The sequence below is a fragment of the Myotis davidii genome, unplaced genomic scaffold (assembly GCF_000327345.1).
Source record: "Myotis davidii unplaced genomic scaffold, ASM32734v1 scaffold162, whole genome shotgun sequence".
NCBI classification, from domain to species: Eukaryota; Metazoa; Chordata; class Mammalia; order Chiroptera; family Vespertilionidae; genus Myotis; species Myotis davidii.
In genome coordinates this window covers 3,844,549-3,865,696 of record NW_006300036.1, presented here as the reverse complement: position 1 = coordinate 3,865,696, position 21,148 = coordinate 3,844,549, and the positions used below count along the sequence as shown (strand labels likewise).

The 21,148-nt window shown below is 35.9% G+C and overlaps 1 protein-coding gene across 10 annotated transcripts in view; it reads right to left on the bottom strand.

Moving 5' to 3' along the window:
- The window catches only part of PRKACB (protein kinase cAMP-activated catalytic subunit beta), a 130,741-nt gene that overhangs the window by 48,464 nt on the left and 61,129 nt on the right, over positions 1-21,148 (bottom strand). For 2 of the 10 annotated variants that reach the window (XM_006776234.2, XM_006776237.2), the window contains exon 1: positions 6,758-6,883. The exons of 2 other annotated variants lie outside the window; for them this stretch is intronic. In XM_006776234.2, coding sequence (XP_006776297.1) covers positions 6,758-6,767 — 10 coding nt within the window. In that variant the 5' untranslated portion in view covers positions 6,768-6,883. Of the gene's footprint in view, positions 1-6,158; positions 6,489-6,757; positions 6,884-17,795; positions 18,118-21,148 lie in introns of those variants that run through there. 6 more of the 10 variants (XM_006776238.2, XM_006776240.2, XM_015572115.1 and 3 more) reach the window with 5 other exon arrangements.

The following is a 21,148-nucleotide window of genomic DNA, read 5'->3' as shown; positions in this document are numbered from 1 at the left end:
AGAATTCTCTCTACATAAGTCTATAAATCTTATAATTATCATTTCTTCCTCTAAATGGGTCCATTTGTGTTATATATTTTGAATCTCTGTTAAGAGGTGCATACAATTTTTTCTCTTAATTTATATTTCTTTTTTATGTGATTATTCATTTTAAATGGTAATCTGTTTGTAACAGTTCTACTCTCTGATATTCCTGAGAGGGTCCGATCTTGTTGAATCTGCTGAATATAATTTGTGTGTGTGTGTGTGTGTGTGTGTGTGTGTGTGTTGATTTGGGATTGTGAACTCAAAGTCCAGGAGGTCTTCCCCCCCACTCCCAAATATATCTTTATTGATTTCATAGAGGAAGGGAGAAGAAAAGAGAGACAAAAATATCAATGATGAAATATCAAATCAGAGAATCACTGATCGGTTGCCTCCTGCACGGCCCACACTGGGGATGGGGCCCACAACCCAGGCAGGTGCCCTATCAGGAATCGACCCGTGATCTCCTGGGTCATAGGTCAACGCTCAACCACTGAGACATGCTGGCCGGGCTCCAGGGGAGTTTTTATCTGAGAACCTGCAGAGCTTGACTAGAAGATGTTTTGTATTAGCTTCTGCCTGGCATCCAGTGAATGTTACTAGCCTGGGACTCTTGTAATAATGTATTTTATCTCAGCAATTTTCAACTGCTGTTGTGTGTGTGCTGCAAGAATTTTTAAATCATGCAATACATGACTATTTATTAGTAGTTAGGGGCACCGACCTCTTTTCCTTTAGATTGTCAAATTAAAAAATGGCCATAGCCAATACAACAAGAGCCACCTGGTGTGAATGAATCAAAATTATACCTTTTTTTTTCTTTTTGTCAGATCAGCAAAAAATATTTTTTGGTGTGCTGAAGATTGTAATAATTAGTTTAAGTGTACCACTGGATGAAAAAGGTTGAAAAATCACTGGTTTATATTATTGGCAATTCTGGACCACACAATTAATACAGATTAAAACCCTAAATCTACTGGAGGAGAGGCAATTGATCCCAAACTCTCAGGGCAGGCATCCCACACACATGAATGCACACCTCGCCCCTGTCCTTTGGAAGCCAAGCCAAGAAATACAAGCTTCCTCATTTTCTCCCAGGGTCAGCAGAGAGGTTTAATTTCTAATCTATTCTCCTACTGAGGCTGTAATCCTTTGAGGATCCTAGCTTTATATGGAGGTCTAAGAAATCCCACGTCGCATGGAGCAAAGAAGTTGTTCTCTGTCTCTGTGAGGCCATCTAACACCAAAGCCCTTTGGTTACCAAGGTACGAAAATCTCCTTGGAGTGGTCAGGTATGCTCTCTCTTACAGTTCTGGTTTCCACCTGCCATTTCGCTTTTTGCACACTGGGGTTTTTTATTATATTCTTGTAAGCTCGGGTATTCATTTAGAGCAGTGGTTCTCAACCTTGGCTGCACATTAGAATCACCTGGGAATCTTTTTAAAATCCTGATTTCTGGGCCTGGAAATTCTGTTTCTTTGTTACTAATGTTGTGCCCTCACCCCATAGCAAAGAAACAGAATTTCCGGAGGATGAGGCCCAGAAATCAGGATTTTGAAAAGATTCCCAGGTGATTCTAATGTGCAGCCAAGGTTGAGAACCACTGATTTAGAGGGATGCTTGCTATAGTTTATTAAGCATTTCTAGGTGCTTTTGGATCTATCAATCTTTGCCCTAGTAGGATTTTCTAATTATCAAGTCTCCAATCTTTGGATTTCTTTTTCTGTATAAGAGAAACTTTGTGTGAAGTATACGAGGCAAAGAGACTTGAGAGCTGTGACATTCTTTTTTTTTTTATTATTCTTGAAGTTCAAAACTTCCATCAGGATATATTTAGCTGTTGGGTTTTTGTTGTTGTTAATCTTTGTCAAAACTCAATGAGTTCTTTCAATCTACAAATGTAGGTTTTTCTTCAACTAAGAAGTTTCCCTAATCATATACATATGATTTATCATTGCATCTGTTTTATTAGTCAATACCTGTTCTTTGGGAATGCTATTCACTCAATTTGTAGTTTCCTATTTTAATCCAACTTGACTTTCACCTCAAAAATTCTATCCTGTCGCTGAAACCGGTTTGGCTCAGTGGATAGAGCGTCGGCTTGCGGACTGAAGGGTCCCGGGTTCGATTCCGGTCAAGGCATGCACCTTGGTTGCGGGCACATCCCCAGTGGGGAGTGTGCAGGAGGCAGCTGGTCGATGTTTCTCTCTCATCGATGTTTCTAACTCTCTCTCTCTCTCCTTTCCTCTCTGTAAAAACTCAATAAAATGTGTTTAAAAAGGAAAAATTCTATCCTGTCCATTTCCCCTACATTCTGGTAGGTTTTGTCAAGCTAGTTCTTCACATCATTCATTTCCTTTCCTGCAGCGATTATTATCTTTACTGCCTCTAATGCAGCTTTAGACTGGTTCATTTTGTTAGAACCTTACTTTGTATCATTATTGATTCTTTTCTATTCCTGCCTCCTAACCAGCTCTCTTTTCATTCTAGTTACTTGTGTTATATTCCATATACACTTGAAAATTTCAAGAATTCAACACAGATGCTAGCTATAATTTCTTATTTTTAAATCGCCCCCCAATATTTTCTAAACATAACTTCAGTCTCTTCCTACGAAGGCTGTGATTTTATCCTTTAATGACGCACAATCTCTTTTCAAAGGCTCCATGTTGTTGCTTTTCTTGTTTATTCACTCATAAAAATGAGAAGCCTTTCAGAACTTTCAAATGTCCCCCAAGTAAGGTGGATCCTCTCATCTCCTATTCAGGTGTGTCAGAAGCAACTTCTCACATCTGCTCGTTGATACATATTTACATTATCAGTTAAATAATCCAGTGACTTTCCAAAGTGGGGATGAAGGCAGGACTATAGGGTTTCTTACGCGGGGTGACATCCACCACACTTCACAGAAGAGCCCTGTCACATCTGGAAGAAGAACAGCCACTTTTTTCAAATGGAATAGGTAACGAATTTTTGGTTGTCCCACTATAACTGTTTTACATGAAAGTAATCAGCATACTGGATCTGCCACTTATCTCCCTAACAGTCTTTCTTATAAGCCTCATCCCTCCAAGTTCCTGAGGTGAAACTACTATTTATTTCTTTTCCATGAATCAAGCTACTCAAAGTAAAACTGCTAGTTAAACTTTGGTGGCTGCTCGTCAATCTGATACTGTACACTCCGTTTCAGTTTCCTTCCTTAATTTCAGAACTGATGCACTGTTTTCCCCATTTTTGTGATCTTTCATATTCAATAAAGATCTAGACAGGGGAATTAATCAAGTGCCTGTGCTCAAGTCTATAACTTTCTGTAAGTCATAAAGGTTAATGCCTTCTTTGGAGATTTGTTTTAACTACAGGCGGACCAATCAGAGTTTTCATTTGGAATGTTGCTATGATGATGACATGTATGTTATGATAAGTATATGAACCAAAAAAATTTAAATGGCTGATATTTTTTATTGATAATGATAAGAAGTGTTCAAATATGTAAAACTTGGTAATTTTTAGTCACTCATCTCTTCTATGAGAATGTATGAGTTCATCACTGTGTTTGGGGCATTGGGGTAACTACTGGAAAACACCGATGAGCATGGCACTCTTAAGAAGTTCAAAGGTTGGAGATTAGAAACTGACATGCTAATATATGATTTTATTACAATATAAAGAATTATTAAGTTTATAAGCTTACTTTGGGAGTGCAGGGGTACCACCTAACTCTATAAAGTCGATGACAGAGGCACTAAAAAGCACACGTGGTTTTCAGAATTTTTATGATATGATATAAATATAGAAAGGTAGCAAGAAATAATATGTGATGTAGTGTAGTATGACCAGATCAGAATTTTATGAGATGCAAATAAAGCCAGTTTAATTTTTATCTGAGAGACAACAGGAGTAACTAAAAGTTTCGTGTTGGGTTAAAAAATGGCAGCACGGAAAATGGTCGGAAGGGATATAAAACGAAAGGCTGAGAGACAGTGAAGTAGTTCCTGCAGTAGAATTGAAAGGCACAGAATCCTGATCTGAAAGCATTCCCAGTGTCAGTGAGACTAGAGAAAAAGGATTTCCGAGCCCATTTCTGATGTAGATTCAGTAGAAATTAATGACCGTGTGCATGTTTGGGGGGTAAGAAACAAGTTAGGAATGACTATCAGCCTTCTGTTTTAAGCTCCTGCACAGACAGTGGGATCATTAAGAAACATCAGAATCAATGCAAAGGGAGCAGATTTGGGATAAAGAGAATTCAGCTTTGAATTCAATGTTCAGGTAACGAATGAAAATGTGGGCATGGATGAAATCATTCAGAGAGACCGTGGCATTAAAAGAGGGACAAAGATAGAGTCCTAAGAAAACTAACACTTAGTAGGCAGGAAGGGGAAAAGGGATAGCTTTTTAAATAAAAAAGAGAACCACGTGTACACAAGTACCACATGTACAGCTCTAGACTTAGCATTTGCTTATTTCTACAAAGAAAACTACACTCCATTTGTAATTTTTCACATTTTGAAAGAGCTAAACATTTATCCACTTATAACATGAGTAAAAATTGAACAATCCTGGAAAAATCAGAATGTCTATTTGTGATTGCTCTGATTCCTGTAGTACCACTCCATGGTGATATGATCAAGTCTATCAAACATTATCTGACTAATCGATAGCTTTCTTGAAGGAGAACTAAAGTAGCAAAGAAGCAGCAACAATTTCCCTCAGCTAAAACCAACACTTTCAATTGTGAAACCTCTACAACACCACAGTGGTTATCTAAAGATTCTGTTATATTCTGAACTTTCAAAGAGAAAACACACATTGGCTGGATTCGGAGAAATCTAATGTTTAAGTATGATAACCAAGTATATTCAGTTTTGATATCCATAGAAAGCCTAAGGAACGTTAACATGTTGATTTTGTAATATCAGCCCAAATTTAAAACACTAGACCAGAATTACCTAGCTACTAACAGGAAAATAACAGAATAACAATAACATTAATTCTTAATATTTTGCATGTAAAATTTTCCTTTAATGTCTAGTATCATTCCATAAACAAATATATAACAGTGAGGATGCGGTTTATGTTATATTATAGCAGGATAAAAATATTTATTGGCAATAATGAGGTAATCTTCAGTTATGGAAGAAGGTCCATCTATTTTGACTTATATCACCATCCAGCAAAAATTTTACTCTCTCGGTTCTAAATTCCAATTCCAAATCTTTCAAGTGTAAATTATAGACTGTTTTAAGAAAAACCATATAGCACTGCCTTTAAAAAATAGGATTCAGAGATTAACTTATAAATATCCTCTTTTTTTAGTGAATACAAAAGATACGAATGAATTCTGCTCTAAGCAAATATTTCTCACACTAACAACAGGATATCTATTTTTAGCTGCAGGTTTGGCTTAAAGTGAATGGCGTTCACTGTATGATAAACTGTAGTATATACTATAGTATATTTTCTCAAAAACCATTTTTAGAATATTTAAAAATATGCCATATTATAAAAACAAAATGAAACCAATGATCACAAGAGTACTTATCCTAACAAATTATTTTCCCCAAAACATTATTTCTGAAAAATTTTAACAAAGCTTCCAAAACCAAAATGTACCTACTTGTTTCATCATTAAATCTCTGTTTCTCAATGAACTATACAAAAAAGCAACCAATAAGTCAATAAAATGTTAGCAACATTTTATTCAAGATTAGTATTTTTTATATAATTAAAAAGGAGCTAACCAAAAATATTAGAATGACATCGCTAATAAAAAGAAAGTTTATCTTCAGGCTCAGATACAAAAACATTCCTCTTACGATGGTAGGTCTTGTCACTCACTAATTTATAACACAATTAATAGCAACAGTACCTAATAAATATAACAAATCGAACCTAAAGCAATCTAGGAACTGATTATTTACAATGACTATTAACAGCATTCATTTTTACAGTTCTTCATGGATCTTATAGCAAATTAGTATAATGCCTAAATTCCTAAATGTAAAAGCATCGCAGAAATTGTAATTCACTGTAGCTCCGGCTTTACAACTGCTCCTTTAAAATACACGTTTCCTCTTATAATTAAATATTTTTTTAAAAATACATAGCTGCAGAGTCTCAGAGAGCATACTTACCACTCATGATGAAAACCAACCTTTCCAAAACATATTGCTCAAAACAACAATCCAGCAGCAAAGGGAGCTGTGCTAATCTCTAGAGGTGGGAGCCGATGGTGTAAACACACACGCTGGAACATGCAGCACACAGAAAAGGAAAAGAGCTGCCTATTGTTTTAGAAAGAAAAGCCCCTAGAAGCGAAGCATCCCTGCACAGCACGAGATAGATACCACCAGCAAACATCAAATTAATGCCAAAGATGCGTCCCACTAGATTTCATTTCTTCCCAGCTAGTTCTCCCAGCCTCTTTCATACACCACTAGAACAACTCAAAATGGCAGGGAGAAAATATCCGAACCAGGATGTATAAGATGTTCTCAATTATATCAGCATGAGTTGTTACCACGGCAACATTAGACCAGAATTATCGGTTCACATGTAACCAAGGAGTCGCTTTCCTAAAGCTTTAATCAACCGAGGCAAATACAATACTGTTTTATTTTAGAGCCATATGATTTTCAAATTACCACGTTTCTTAGATTTAAGCACGTATTTACCCTTCTTACATGTTTCAAAGATATAGAAGAAAACCCTGCTGTTTTCTTCAAATACTCACACAATCCCATGTTGAACCTGGCAAGGAACAAACAGCAGAATGATTGCACCTAAACGCCTTTCAATCACACCAGCTCTTACTGCTGGCTGCAGACCTCGCTGATATTAAAATGCTGTGTGCAATTGCTAGTGACTATTGGCGATGAATCTCATTGCCCAGATCGCGGATAGCTTTCATTTTTCATGAGCCATAGAGCTATACTGCAGCACAAATGTTAACCATTTAAACATTCTGTATGACGGATAAGACAAAATATGATTCTTTATATATCTTTATTTGTAAAGGAGATCAGGAAACAACTTGTTTGTAAACTTCTATTAAATTCAACATTACAGTGTCAGATGCCACTTAGGTGCTTTTCAAAAAGAGGGGGATGCACACTAAAGTTACTGGCAACCACTGCTGAAGTGTACGATTCCTTACATCAAACAGGTTTAAGATGACAGATGGTACAGCAAGGCGGACTGGAGAGAATGGTGAACAGACTTCTCTGACCCCCAGAGACCCAAAGTTTGTACCAACATGGTACCAATGATCCACAGAATGGTGCCATAAGTGGAACTTCAGCAAGTGAACCTGCCATTTTAAAAGTCGCCAGGTGAGACAGGAGCTCCAGTGATGGGGGAATAAGTAACTCAGCAAGTCTTATCCCCAAGAAGCAACTATGAAACTGGACAAAATTGTCAAAAACAACTTCGTGGCTCTGAAAATTCAGCCATCACAAGCAAATAGAAGCTTTTATTCATGAAAAACTGCTGGAGTCTGCGTGAGAACAGTGGGGGTCTTGGGGGGTCTTGCTTGGTGCTGCCCCTGTTCCCCCACAGCTCAGTCAGTACACCAGTTCTGTCTCTCAGGGTGGGGGTGGCCATGACAACTAGCCGCTTTGCCACCAGAGAGGGCTGCCTTGATTTGAAGGGGAGGCCAAAACCCCCAAACCAGTGATGTTATTAAAAAAAAAAAAAAGCAAGCAAATGATAGGAAAAGAACAGAGAAGTGTCCATCTCTGGTAATGTGAAGTGTGGCCTTGGTAGGGGTAAGCGGCAGACTAGTGGTCTAGCAGGAAATTTAAAGGAAAATGGAAACTAGAGAGACAGAGGGCCTAGAGAATCTCCGCATACACCTGGCTCACCAGGAAGCTATCCCACTGGGGAGACCCAGTTGAAACTGGTACAGACTTTAACATGCCCTGAACCCCGAATTGTTCCCCCACCCACAAACCACTCCATCAGCACAGACAGGCTCAGAGGGTGTGAGTACAACGTTTGATCAATCACTGACTAACAACAAAGTTATGCAGACACAGGGTAAACCCTAGCAGAGAAATCAGCAGGCAGACACCATGGGAGATGCAGTCTATAGGCTAAAACAAAACATAAATAAAAACACCCTTCAGGGAAGAAAAAAATAATCAGAATCCAGAGCTGCTACAAAAATATTATTTTTTAAAGTCTATATTTTGACACAAACATTATATAATCCATAATGAGGAAAAACAGTCAATAGAAAATGTCTCTGAATGGGCTCACATATAGGATTTAGCAAACAAAATACTTCAAGACAACTATTTAAATGTGTCAAAAGAATAAAAGAAAATTGTGTTTAGAGAATTAAAGGAAAATATGATGTCAATGATACAACAAATAAATACTTAATGTAGAAAGAAAAATTATTTAGGACAAAAATTATAGACTTGGAAAACACAATAATCAAATTTTAAAACTTCCTACACAGACCCAACAGCAGATTTGAGAAGGGCAAAAGACTAAATCAGTGAACTTGAAGATACATCAATAGAAACCATCCAGTCTGAATACAGAGAACAAATGACAGAAGAAAAATGAAAAGAGCTTCAGGTTACCAACAAATACGTAATGGGAATCACAGAAGGAGAGGATTGAGACAAAGGTGAAAGAAAACACATTTAAAGAAATAATGGCTGAAAATGCCTGAGTTTGATGGAAAATATTAACCTGCAAGAAGTTTAAGTAACACCAAGTAGGATAAACAGAAAGAGTTCCATTCCTGCACACATCATATTCAAATAATTGAAAGACAAAGACAGAAAAAAAATTGAAAGAAGAGAAAAATGAGTAATCAAATACAGGGAAAAAGCAATACAATTAATCATGACTTTAACAGAAATAAAAGAGACCGGAAGGCAATGGAATGATATATTCAAAGTGCTAAAAGAAAACAGAAACAAACTAGTTTACAATTCTCCATCTGGAAACACTAGCCTCCAAAAACTAAGGGAAAAAATACAGAATTCCAAGATAAACAACTCAACAATTTCTGTTGCAAGCAGAAATACTTAAGGGAGCCCTTCAAGCTAAAAGAAAATGACAGGACACTAGCCAAAGGGGATATAGCTGACATCATATTCATGGGTAGGCAAAAGTAGGTCTACAGTTGTAATACAAAATAATACACTAATTAATAAATAATAACAAAAGAATAAACTCTGTATTTTGCATACTTAACCGTAAACCTACCCCACCGCCCGTTTAATGGTGAAAGATAGGTTCTTTTCCATAAAGTCTGGGAAGGCTGGGAATAAGGCAGGATATCTGCACTCACGACTTTTAAGCAACTCTGGACTGGAATTCTCAGTCAGTGAATGAGGTTACATAAAAAAAAAAAAAGACATTGAAGGCATAAAGATTGATAAAAAAAAAAAAGAAATAAAACTGTATTTGTGGACAACATGAGCCTATATGTGGAAAATTCTATGGAATGTACAAAGAAACTACTAGAGCTAATAAGTAACTTTATCAATATCATAGGGTATAAGATCAACATACAAGAATCAATAACATCTTAATATATTAGGAACAAATAATCCAAAAATGAAATTAATAAACAACTTCATTCACAATAGTATTAACAGGAATTTTAAATAATACTTAGGAATCAACTTAACAAGACTTGTTCCCTAAAAATAGAAAAGATTAAATAGAAATTAAAGAACATTCAAATAAATAGAGAGGCATTTTATGTTTATGAAATATTGTTAATATGGCAATACTCCACATATTATCTAATTTCAATATAATCTCTACTAAAATCCTAGTAAGCTTTCCTTCAGAAACTGACAAGTTGATGCTAAAATTTATATGGAAATGAAAAGGGCTAGTATAGCCAAAACAACTTTGGAAAAGAACAAAGTTGGAGACTACAATAATTGATTTTAAAACTTATTTTAAAGTTACAGTAATCAAGACAGTGTATTACTGGCATAAAGATAGACATATATAGATCCCTGGGATAAAACTTAGAATTCAGCAGTGAACCCTTACATTTATGGCCAATTGATTTCTGACAAAGGTGCCAAGACAATTCAATAGAAAAAGGAAAGTCTTTTCAACAAACGGTGTAGTAAAAATCAGATATCCGTAAGAGGGGAAAAAGATCTTCACTCCATACCCCACATTATATACACAAAATTTAATTCAAATAAAGGATTTCTAGATGAAATTGTAGAATAAAAATCTTTATTACCTTGGTTTAAACAAAGATTTCTTAAGATTTAGCACCAAAGGTGCTATCCATAAAAACAGAAAGATCAGTTGGACTTCATTAAAATTACAGTCTTTTGCTCTTCAAGGACATCACTTAAGAAAATGAGACAAGTCACATGCTATAAAAAAATATTTACAAATTATGTATTTGGCAGATAATTTGTGTTCAGAATATATAAAGAACTTTTAAGACTTGATAATAAGACAAAAAAAATCACTCAATTTTGAAAGTGGGCAAAATATTGGAAAATACATTTCTCCAAAGTAAATACAGGAATAGCTTATAAGAACATGAAAAATATGCTCATCATCAATCATTACAAAATACAAAATGAAAACCAGAATGAAATATGGGAATAACTATACACACACCTGAATAGCTAAAATAAAAAATACTGATGGTAACAAGGATCTGAAGAAACTATAACCTTAGCAACAGGAATGTAAAATGGTAAATCCACTTAGGGAAAAAACAAAACTGAAAGTTAAAAAGATAAACATAATTTACCATATGACCCAGCAATTTTACTTCTAGACTAGAGGACCATGCACGAAATTCATACATGGGGGTGGGGGTATGTCCTGCAGCCCGGCCTGCACCCTCTCGCAATCCAGGACCCCTCGGGGGATGCCCTACTGCCGGTTTACACCTGATCCCGCACATCCCTCTCACAATCCGGGGCTGCTGGCTCCTAACCACTTGCCTGCCTGCCTGCCTGATCGCCCCTAACCACTCTGCCTGCCTGCCTGACTGCCCCTAACCACTCTGCCTGCCTGCCTGATTGACCCTAACCACTCGCCTGCCTGCCTGATTGCCCCCAACCACCTCTGCCTGCCTGCCTGATCGCCCACAACCACGTCTGCCTGCCTGATCTCCCCTAACCACTCTGCCTGCCTGCCTGACCACCCCTAACCACTTGCCTGCCTGCCTGATTACCCCTAACCACTCTGCCATCCTGCCTGATTGCCCCTAACAGCCTCTGCTTCAGCCCCTGCCACAGAGGCTTCATATGGAATGATGTCCAGAGGGTTGTTCGGCTGTCCAGTCTAATTAGCATATTACATTTTTATTATTATAGATAACTACTACTGAAGAGTTATGAAAGCACATGTACATCCAGACTTGTATACAAATGTTTACAGCAACATTATCCAAATAACCCCAAACTAGAAACAATCCTAATGTTCATCAATTGCTAAGTTGATAAACAGAATATGTTATATCCAAACAGCTTGGTACAATCCAGCAATAAAAAGGAAGCAACTATTGATATGTTCTATAACATGGGTGAATCTCAAAGGGCAATTCTAAGTAAAAGGAGCCAGAAACAATAGATTGTATATTGCCTAATTCCATTTATACAAGGTATCCAGGAAAGGAAATCTGTAGGAACAGAAAACCGACCAGAGTTTGTCTGAGACTGAAGTGAAAGTGGGAATTGATTGCAAAAGACTACAAAATAAATTTGGGGGTGATGAAAAATGTTCCAAAACTGAATTATGGTACTGCACAACTCTATCAATTTATTGTAATTGTACAATAAATCAGTAATTGTACAATTTATCAGTAATTGTACACTTATAATGAGTGAGTTTTATGGTATGTAAATTATACTTCTATTTAAAGAACGTTATCAAGTGCTTCTCTATGTAAGTGGAGCAGTTGGCTTGAAGCAGATCTTTGCTGTGGGAAGAATAACTTCAGTGGACAACTTAATTATGTAAATATAAGGTTGCTAGGCATCCATTACCTTGGGGGAATTAGGTAACAAAATCTTCTGAAGCTTGGTCAAGGCTGTTCCTTCTCAATACCCCGTGGTATTGAGATCAGATCCACAGCCTGCTTTACCAGACAATATCTTATTATATCTTCAAGTAAATCCTAAATTTTCATATTTTCATATATTTATGTATCATCATATATAATAAAAGCCTAATATGCAAATTGTCCCCTCCACCAGGAGTTTGACAGGGAATACTACTGCTCGCTATGACGTACACTGACCACCAGAGGGTGGTGCGGAACACAGCGCTGGCAGCAGACAGCAATGGAGGTGCTGCTGGCCCCAATGGGCCCCAACAAGAGTGGGACTGCAGTGGGATGGTGGAGCAGGCGAAAAGGCAGCACCAGCCCAAGGTAGGTGTGAGCGGGGGCCCAATCGCCCTGCCAATCACCCCACTGACGGTGACCAGCGGCAGTGGCAGAGGTGCCAGACCCTGATCCATCAATCTGTAGGCGGATGGTGGAACAGGTAAGGGGGCGGTGCCAGGCAAAGGCAGGGCTAAGGGGCTGTGAGGCTGGGGGAGCGAGCTGGGGCCCAATCTCCACAGGACACCCCAAGGGACCTCACACATGCACAAATTCGTGCACCAGGCCTATAGTATATAATAATAAAAGTGTAAATACGCTAATTAGACCATATGACCTTCTGGACGTCCTTCCTTCTGAACAAAGTTGCAGCAGGTGGGGGCTGCGGCGGCAACAGGCGGGGGCTGGGGCCAAGGCCCTTGCATGAATTTCGTGCATCGGGCTTCTAGTTGTCTTATATTAAAATAACCTTTTCCCCCTTTGAGACTGAAAATTTAATTCATTCTGTAAAAGGAAAATTCTATTCATTCTTCAATATTCTCTAAGGCCCCATCTTCTCTTTAGTGTTAATTTCTTCTTACATTAAACGCCCACAGCAAGCTACTTATACACTTTTAAGCAACCATTTCACTATGCCTTGAATTGTTGTTTTGTGTTTGCTTTTCCTACTCTTGTTTTTGAGGGTAAAAACTGGATCATTTTCTTCCCAGACTTGTTTATAGACTGATGTAGTAAATACTCAAAATTTGAGTTTGCCAAATGAATAAAAACTGACTATTATATCCATAAGCTTACAGAATAGTTGCAGGTGGAAAAAATAGATAAAAAGGAAATGTGGAAGATCTTCTAGCTTAGAGGTTAAAATGATACAGATTCAATGGACAAAGAAATAAGCATGGAAGTGAACTGTCTTAAAGACCGTGAGCTTTGGAGAGGTAAAACTGACTCATAAAATTGTTCTGTTACAACCATTTTAGCTATCTGATTCTACCTGAAGAATCATATATAAAATTGTTCATTTGTTCAATACAGTATTTATTTACTTACTAGAGGCCCGGTGCATGGATTTGTGCACATTGAAAGGAAATTAATTAGAAGAAATATTTTAATATCGCCATTTTCCCTTTCTCTATAATAGAAGTTTCAACCAAATTCACGATCAACATTGACAGATCGAAACACATGCATGTGATTGGTGCCAGTGAGAGCTTTATATGTATCACACATGCACGAGTCAATGTTTATTTATTTACTTATTTTCAAAGATCTTTATTGGTTTCAGAGAGGAAGAGAGAGGGAGAGAGAGAGAAACATCAATGATGAGAGAGAATCATTGATTGGCTGCCTCCTGCATGCCCCACAATGGGGGTTGAGCCTATAACCCGGGCATGTGCCCCAACCAGGAATTGAACCGTGACCTAATGATTCATAGGTTGACACTCAACCACTGAGCCATGCCAGCTGGGCCTCCCATTAATACTTTAAAAGTGTATGTCATGTAATCCTCATAGTAGCTTAATCAACTAGGTATTATTACCTTCCCATTCAAAGATCAACTCTTAGAGAGTTTAAGTGAAAGCATTTTTTTTCTAGAACTAACCCTCCAAAAATTCATCTGGAATAAAAAAAAGACCACGAATTGCTGCAGCAATCCTGAAAAAGATCAAAGTAGGTGGGATCTCAATACCAGACATCAAGATGTATTACAAAGCCACTGTTCTCAAAACTGCCTGGTACTGGCACAAGAACAGACATGGAGATCAATGGAATAGAATAGAGAGCCCAGAAATTGGCCCGAACCAATATGCTCAATTAATATTTGACAAAGGAGGCAAGAACAGACAATGGAGCCAAGATAGTCTCTTCAATAAATGGTGTTGGGAAAATTGGACAGATATATGCAAGAAAATGAAACTAGACCACCAACTTACACCATATACAAAAATAAACTCAAAATGGATAAAGGACTTAAATGTACGACAGGAAACCATAAAAATTCTAGAAGAATCCAAAGGCGACAAATTCTCAGACATATGCCGAAACAATTTCTTCACTGATACAGCTCCTAGGACACTTGAAACTAAAGAGAAAATGAACAAATGGGACTACATCAAAATAAAAAGCTTCTGCACAGCAAAAGAAACCATCAACAAAACAACGAGAAAACCCACTGTGTGGGAAAACATATTTGCCAACGTCATATCTGATAAGGGCTTAATCTCCAAAATTTATAGGGAACTCACACAACTTAACAAAAGGAAGATAAACAATCCAATCAAAAAGTGGGCAAAGGTCCTAAATAGACATGTTTAGAAAATGGACATACAGAAGGCTGAGAGTCATATGAAAACAAGCTCAGTCACTAATCATCCGAGAGATGCAAATCAAATGACAATGAGGTACCATCTCACACCTGTCAGAATGGCTATCAATACAGTATTTAAATCTAAGATTCACTAGTATGGACTTGTCTCTGCCAGAAAAACAGGCTACCAATTCACAGGAAAGGAGGATAGGTAATGTATTTGACGATATTCACCTATTCAGTTCTTAAAATGTTGTAATTGCATAGTCATTAAGTGTATAAAGTCCAATATTTAAAATGTGCAAAACTTCTTCAAATTCATCACTATACAACTTAATGCACCATTTACAATCTATTTTGAAGGAATTATTAAAAGTTAACTATAATAAATCTGCTAGAAAGAGAACTCAATGAATGTTAATATTCCTATTCATTTTGAGTCACAATGAAAAGCAGAATTCCTCCATGTTTTTCTTTTGAACTTCATGTACTTATATGTGCATGGAATCAGCTGTTAAATATGTTATCAAATAGGAACTCCTGTTATTTAATTTAGTAGTAAAGGATGAAACATATGTAAGCCACTTGGAAACCACTATATGGCCTTTATTCTGCATTTCTTTCTATACTTAATGTCACTGAAGAAGAAAGTTGGATTAAAACTTGCTATATTTCAAACATGTCTAAATTGGTAATTAATCTTTACTCCATAGTATATGAACCTACTTTTTAAAAAATTACTTGTAGCTTCTGTGCTTAGTTGATTTCTTAAAATAGCACCTTTGGAACAATCACATTCCAAGTATTTATTATCGAAAGATATTACATTCCTTTTTCTTGTCAAACAAGTCCTGCAAGTAAGCTGCTTTGACTAGCTTTGAAGAATGTGGTTTGTATAAAATCTTCATATAGTCAAGACTCCTTCTATAACTTATTCTATGGATGAATAAAAATTTGTGTTTTCGCCACAAAAATAAACCTTGGAAATTGGCACTGAAAGGATTCCTCTGTTTCTGTTGCATCAGAGTTTTCTCCTCCATAACAGATTCTGTAAGCAGCGGTTCTCAACCTGGGGGTCGAGACCCCTTTGGCGGTCGAACGACCCTTTCACAGGGGTCGCCTAAGACCATCCTGTGTATCAGATATTTACATTACGATTCATAACAGTAGCAACATTATAGTTATGAAGTAGCAACGAAAATAATTTTATGGTTGGGGTCACAACATGAGGAACTGTATTTAAAGGGCCAGAAGTTTGAGAACCACTGCATAATAGGAAACAAGAGCTGTAAGCTCACTATGGTCATTATTACATATATAAAATTATTGTGTATATTTGATATTTTGGGGATATGAAAGACGGAAGAGTTAAAGAATACTTGATTAATGAACACTCAGTTACTATTTTAGTATTTCCTATATCATGCCTATATCATTCCTTATTTGAAGGTTACAAGGTTCTCCTAATTTTACTTGTACATAATCCTATTTTTTTATTTTGTGACATTGCAATACAAAAAGTTAACAGCATTTTATCAGGTGTTTTCTCAAAAAAAAATCAAAAATCATGGTTCATGATATTATCTTCCACAGCTTATGTGTCTCAAAAGGCCCCATACACTTTTAAAATGGTGAAAGTATAGTTCAAACATAACCTTTAGTCATTACAAACCCATGACACTCATTCAAGATACATTTATTAAATACCCACTATTTTGAGGAACAGGTATTAGTGAAACAAAAACAAGTTTAGTATTGTATTCATTCCTCATTGAACTTTTAATTAAAAGACCTTTGAAATGCATAAAAAAGATTTCCAAAAGGCTCTAAGTCTAAGAGAAGGCAATTTAACAGAAGAAAGCAAAGAATGAGTAATAAAACTTTTGTTGCATGGTAAATATTAATAATATACTATTATTTCAATACTCATTAGTCCATGAACTTGAAGATATTTGAAATTTTTCATCTATTAACTTGCTATGTAGTAAAAATTAATTATAAGTAATGAAAACCCTTAGAGTAAAAAAATATTGTACAAATTCTTTACTTTCTTCCTCAAATATCATAATGGTAAAAATAATTCAGATGGAGTAAAAAAAAAAATTACTCAATAAGCTTCTATAGAACTATGAAGATACTGTATAAACCAGGGAGTAAATTTTGTAAACCAGTCTTGTTTTTGTTAAAAATGAGTTTTTTTCCCCTTAACTGCTATGGAATATATAAACAAAACAAGGCAAAACCTATGCTTTTTGATGATCAAACAAACATATCAAAAAGGGCAAGAGCACTAAGGGTAATTCTATTGTTCCTTTAATCAGAGTGACAAAAATACCTTGGGGAGGATTCAAAGTGTAATGCGGAATGGAATACTGGTATTGTTTATATGTGAAATACATTTTTTAAAGTTCATGTCACCAAATATGGTTACATATCACTCCTTTAGCAAAGCAAGCAATAAATCCAAACATTTTTAACATGCCTGGGAAGAATGTGATGCATGCATAAACAACTCCCCCCTTTAACCATAATTATAAGTAACATAAAATATAATTATGAATGCTTTTGATTTTTAAGATGTTTTAAATATAAGATTTCACATAGATTAATCATACATACTATGCTTTGATATTAGAAATCCTGCTTGCAAAACTGAAGTAACTTCCACACATGTGTTTAAAAACAAAAGTTGGCAAATAAACGAGAAATTTAATTAAAAATTCAAGAATCTTCTGTGTCCTTTCAAATTTTAAGGCTTATACAGCCAAGAAATTTAAAAAAATGAACTATTCCTTGTTTCTAAAATTTAGACATTTCACTTTTATATAAGAACAACAACAGCAACAAAAGCAAAACAGCCAGAAGCATACACTAGAAATGATGTAAACATTCCGTAGAGGTTTCCCACTGATATCCAAAAGTTATAGATATAACAAATAATGAACTACATGGTTCGGCTCAACTTATAATCGAGTTTTTGTGGAACTCTTTCAACTTCAACTCGCAAAATGTCCTTGTGCAAATCATAAAAAGACAAACAAAACATAGTTCTTTATGTTTGATTCTAAAACTCCAGTTAGCATTTTAGCTTCTAGTTATAATGTATTATTTAAAAACAAAACTTACTTGATCTGTCCCATAAAGCAGTATGTTCAGAGAAATGAAGGCTGTCATTTTCCAGAGCTGTTTTCTGATCATGTGCAGTACCTTTAGAGTGTCTATGAAACAATCGGCTAGCAAAACCTTCCAATTTCTGAAGAGCAGTTGTACCTGAATACTGGCTACCGGAGAGTTCTCTATAAGCTGCCATTCATGTGTATTTACACTTTACTTAAAGTAGCTGAAAATTCTTCCAGAAGGAGCTCAACAAGTTCTTACACAGAAGCTAAGAGCTATGCATGTGTCAAACTTCCTGTTTGCAGGGTATTCAAACCACTACTGCTGTTCTGTTTCCTGTTAATATAAAACAGCACATTACTGAGCCTTTCTTAGCAAAACTCTTCATCTCAACCAGGGATGAGGATTTTAAAGATTTGAAATATAGATCTAAAAGGCTTTATGTTTAAGAGTGTTTTAATATCAATATACAGGTTAACTAGAGCACTAAATATAATGTTTCATATATAAGAGGCTAATTTTTTAAAAAAAGGAAAAGTAGTTAAATATGTATTACTACCCTATGCAAACAAGTAAAGGTTCATATAACAAAACACTCTCAAAATAAAATGTTAAAATGGTCGTGTGTGTTTTCTAGGAATTCAGCTAATGTACAGACTTTAAGGCTCCTTGTAAACAGTTAACTTTTCATCAAAAACTGGTATGGAACAGATATCGCAAAACTTGTAAAACAAATTTATAAAATATTTTAACTAAGAAAAAATGTGAACTAGCACTTAAGAAACCTCATTGAGTTAAGTCTAATACATACAGAAACGTCAAAAACGTAGTATGATAGTATTGCTTATCAAACTTATAATCTGCTGACAAGTACCTATGAGCAGTACATTTTAAAACGTTTAAAAATTTACACACACACACACACACACACACACACACACACACACAATATAAGGCTTAAAATTACATAAAATCAGCCATAGCAAGAAATTTCAATTGAAAGGAAAAAATTCCTTTTAGTTGACTGAGGTTAACTTTTAAACTTAACACAGAGAACTACAGCTTACCTGACCCCTGATTTACGCGTCTCACTTAGCATGCCTTCAATTAAAAGTAAATAAAATTTGCCACTGTCCATTTGCAGGAAAAAAGTAACCTGTGACATATAATAATGATTTTTGAGTACTTGTCTTTTTACACTAATTAAAAAATGAAAAGTTTGTGTGGTTTTCTCTTTAGAAGCTCTAAATGAGGGAGGGAGGGACGGAGGAAGGGAGGGAAGAAGAAAAGAAGGAAGGAGAGAGGGAGAGGGAGAGGGAGAGTGAAATAGAGAGAGAGAGAAGAGGGAGAAAGAACCTTTTAAAATAATCTATCCAAAAAATATCTAAGCCCATGCTTCCTTCCAACTACTTGACAGATAGAATAAATAGGGATAATGAAAAATAGAAAACATAGGGACAAAAATGTAATCAAAGACAACACATAACACACACACACACACACACACACACACACGAGACACTGACTAAAGAACTTTGCCAAATAACAGCTTATTTATGTACACTTTGTTTGGTGTAATAAAATCAGTAACAATCTAAACAAATAAATAACAGCCTCTGGAAGACTACACTTAAATTTGTAGCTTTTTTTTTTTTTACAAATGTGCATTTAATAATAGATGATTTGTTTTAACACCTGACAGTGCTTTAACACAAAACAGACACCGAACAAGGGTCTGCACTCTTCAGTAAACGCCTGCAGAGCCAGACTGACTGTATGGGCAGAAGCAGATAAAATTCCCCAATTCTTTGACTTGCTCTCTTGAAATTTATTCACTTCTAAGCTCGCCACAAATGTCACCTCCTCACTGAAGTTTCCTACATACTTCCTAGGAAAATAAACTGCTTTCTTCTGTTTCCTTGATCTAAAAAATTTGCTCTTTATAAATGTATGCCTCAAATTGTGAATTATTTGAATTCATAAATGCAATGTATGTATTGCATACTCAATAAATAGATGTTAAAGTATCCATTCATTTTTAACAAATTAAAGGTCTAAGTAGAATTATCAAACACTTGAATGTATTTTAATTTTATTTGATAGGACCACAGAGGTAAGCGCCAAGTTGTTCATATATAAAAGTAACAGTCACAGAAGTAATGTCGTTTAACTCCTTATTCTCTATATTCAGTCAGTTACTAAATTTTATTCATTCTTTGAGTTTGTTTTTATTAGTGAAAATGTGGATTTCTAAAATAACTTCTTGTTTTCTCTGTGTCTAGTTATTCCTTCCAATCACTCATCTCTGACATATTAACTTCCTCAAAATATTACACTCACAGTGTTCCCCTTGTCAATGCACAAACATCCTACCATTTCAGCCTCACCATACTCACTTTTAACACAACATGTCTAGCCAGACTTATATTCATTGTTGCTTGAGTTTAGTACAGATATTTCAGATTCCTTATTAGAACACTAAGAATAATTCACTTTGAAAAATGCATAAACCTTAAAACAAAATTACTACAGGGAAAAGAGAGAGAAAGAAAGTAAGCCTCACTGGATGAGTGTCTAACAAACCCTGCATTTGAAATCTGTACCTTTTTCTAAATTTAATTAAAGTGTTTCAATTTGTTCCAAAATCCTTACAGAAAATAGAATCTTTAGTCCTCAGAGCAATGTTCCTATATATGGTAATGTGACCAGGAAGCTGTTGCTATGGAGGTATTCAGGCATTTGATTTTTATTAAAAGAACTCTACTGACATCTACTGCTAGGAAGAAACAACTGCAGTTTTAACTAAAATTGAATTCCTTCATAATTCAAATCAATCTAAAGAGGTATATTGCTTGTTATTCTTCCTGATGGTTTTTTCAGAACTTCAATTTGTACTAAGATGTCTAGTCATGTACCCAAAAATTGCTGTAATGCTATATCTTATACTTTATTAATAGTTTAAATAATGTATGATAAACTAAAGAGTAATCAACTTTAGGTTATATACTCATTCTGCATTGATTTTATAAATTATAACAATTTTCAGAGTGAATTGCTTTTGCTTGCCATAAGGTATCCAAGATACTGGTTTCTTATCCTATCTAATAAAAGAGAAACATGGTAATTAGCCATAACTTCGCTACCCTTCCTATTGGCTAATCAGTGAGATATGCAAATTAACTGCCAACCAAGATGGCGGCCGGGAGCCAGGCAGCTGTTGGGAACTGGAGGCTTGCTTGCTCCAGTGATGGAGGAAGCCAAGGTTCCCTGCCTGCCGCTGCCGGCCTCTGAGCTGCAGTCTAAGAAACAATGTTGCAATTATAGAAGCTAAACAAGCTCCAGATACTTGCTTTCAGCCAGCT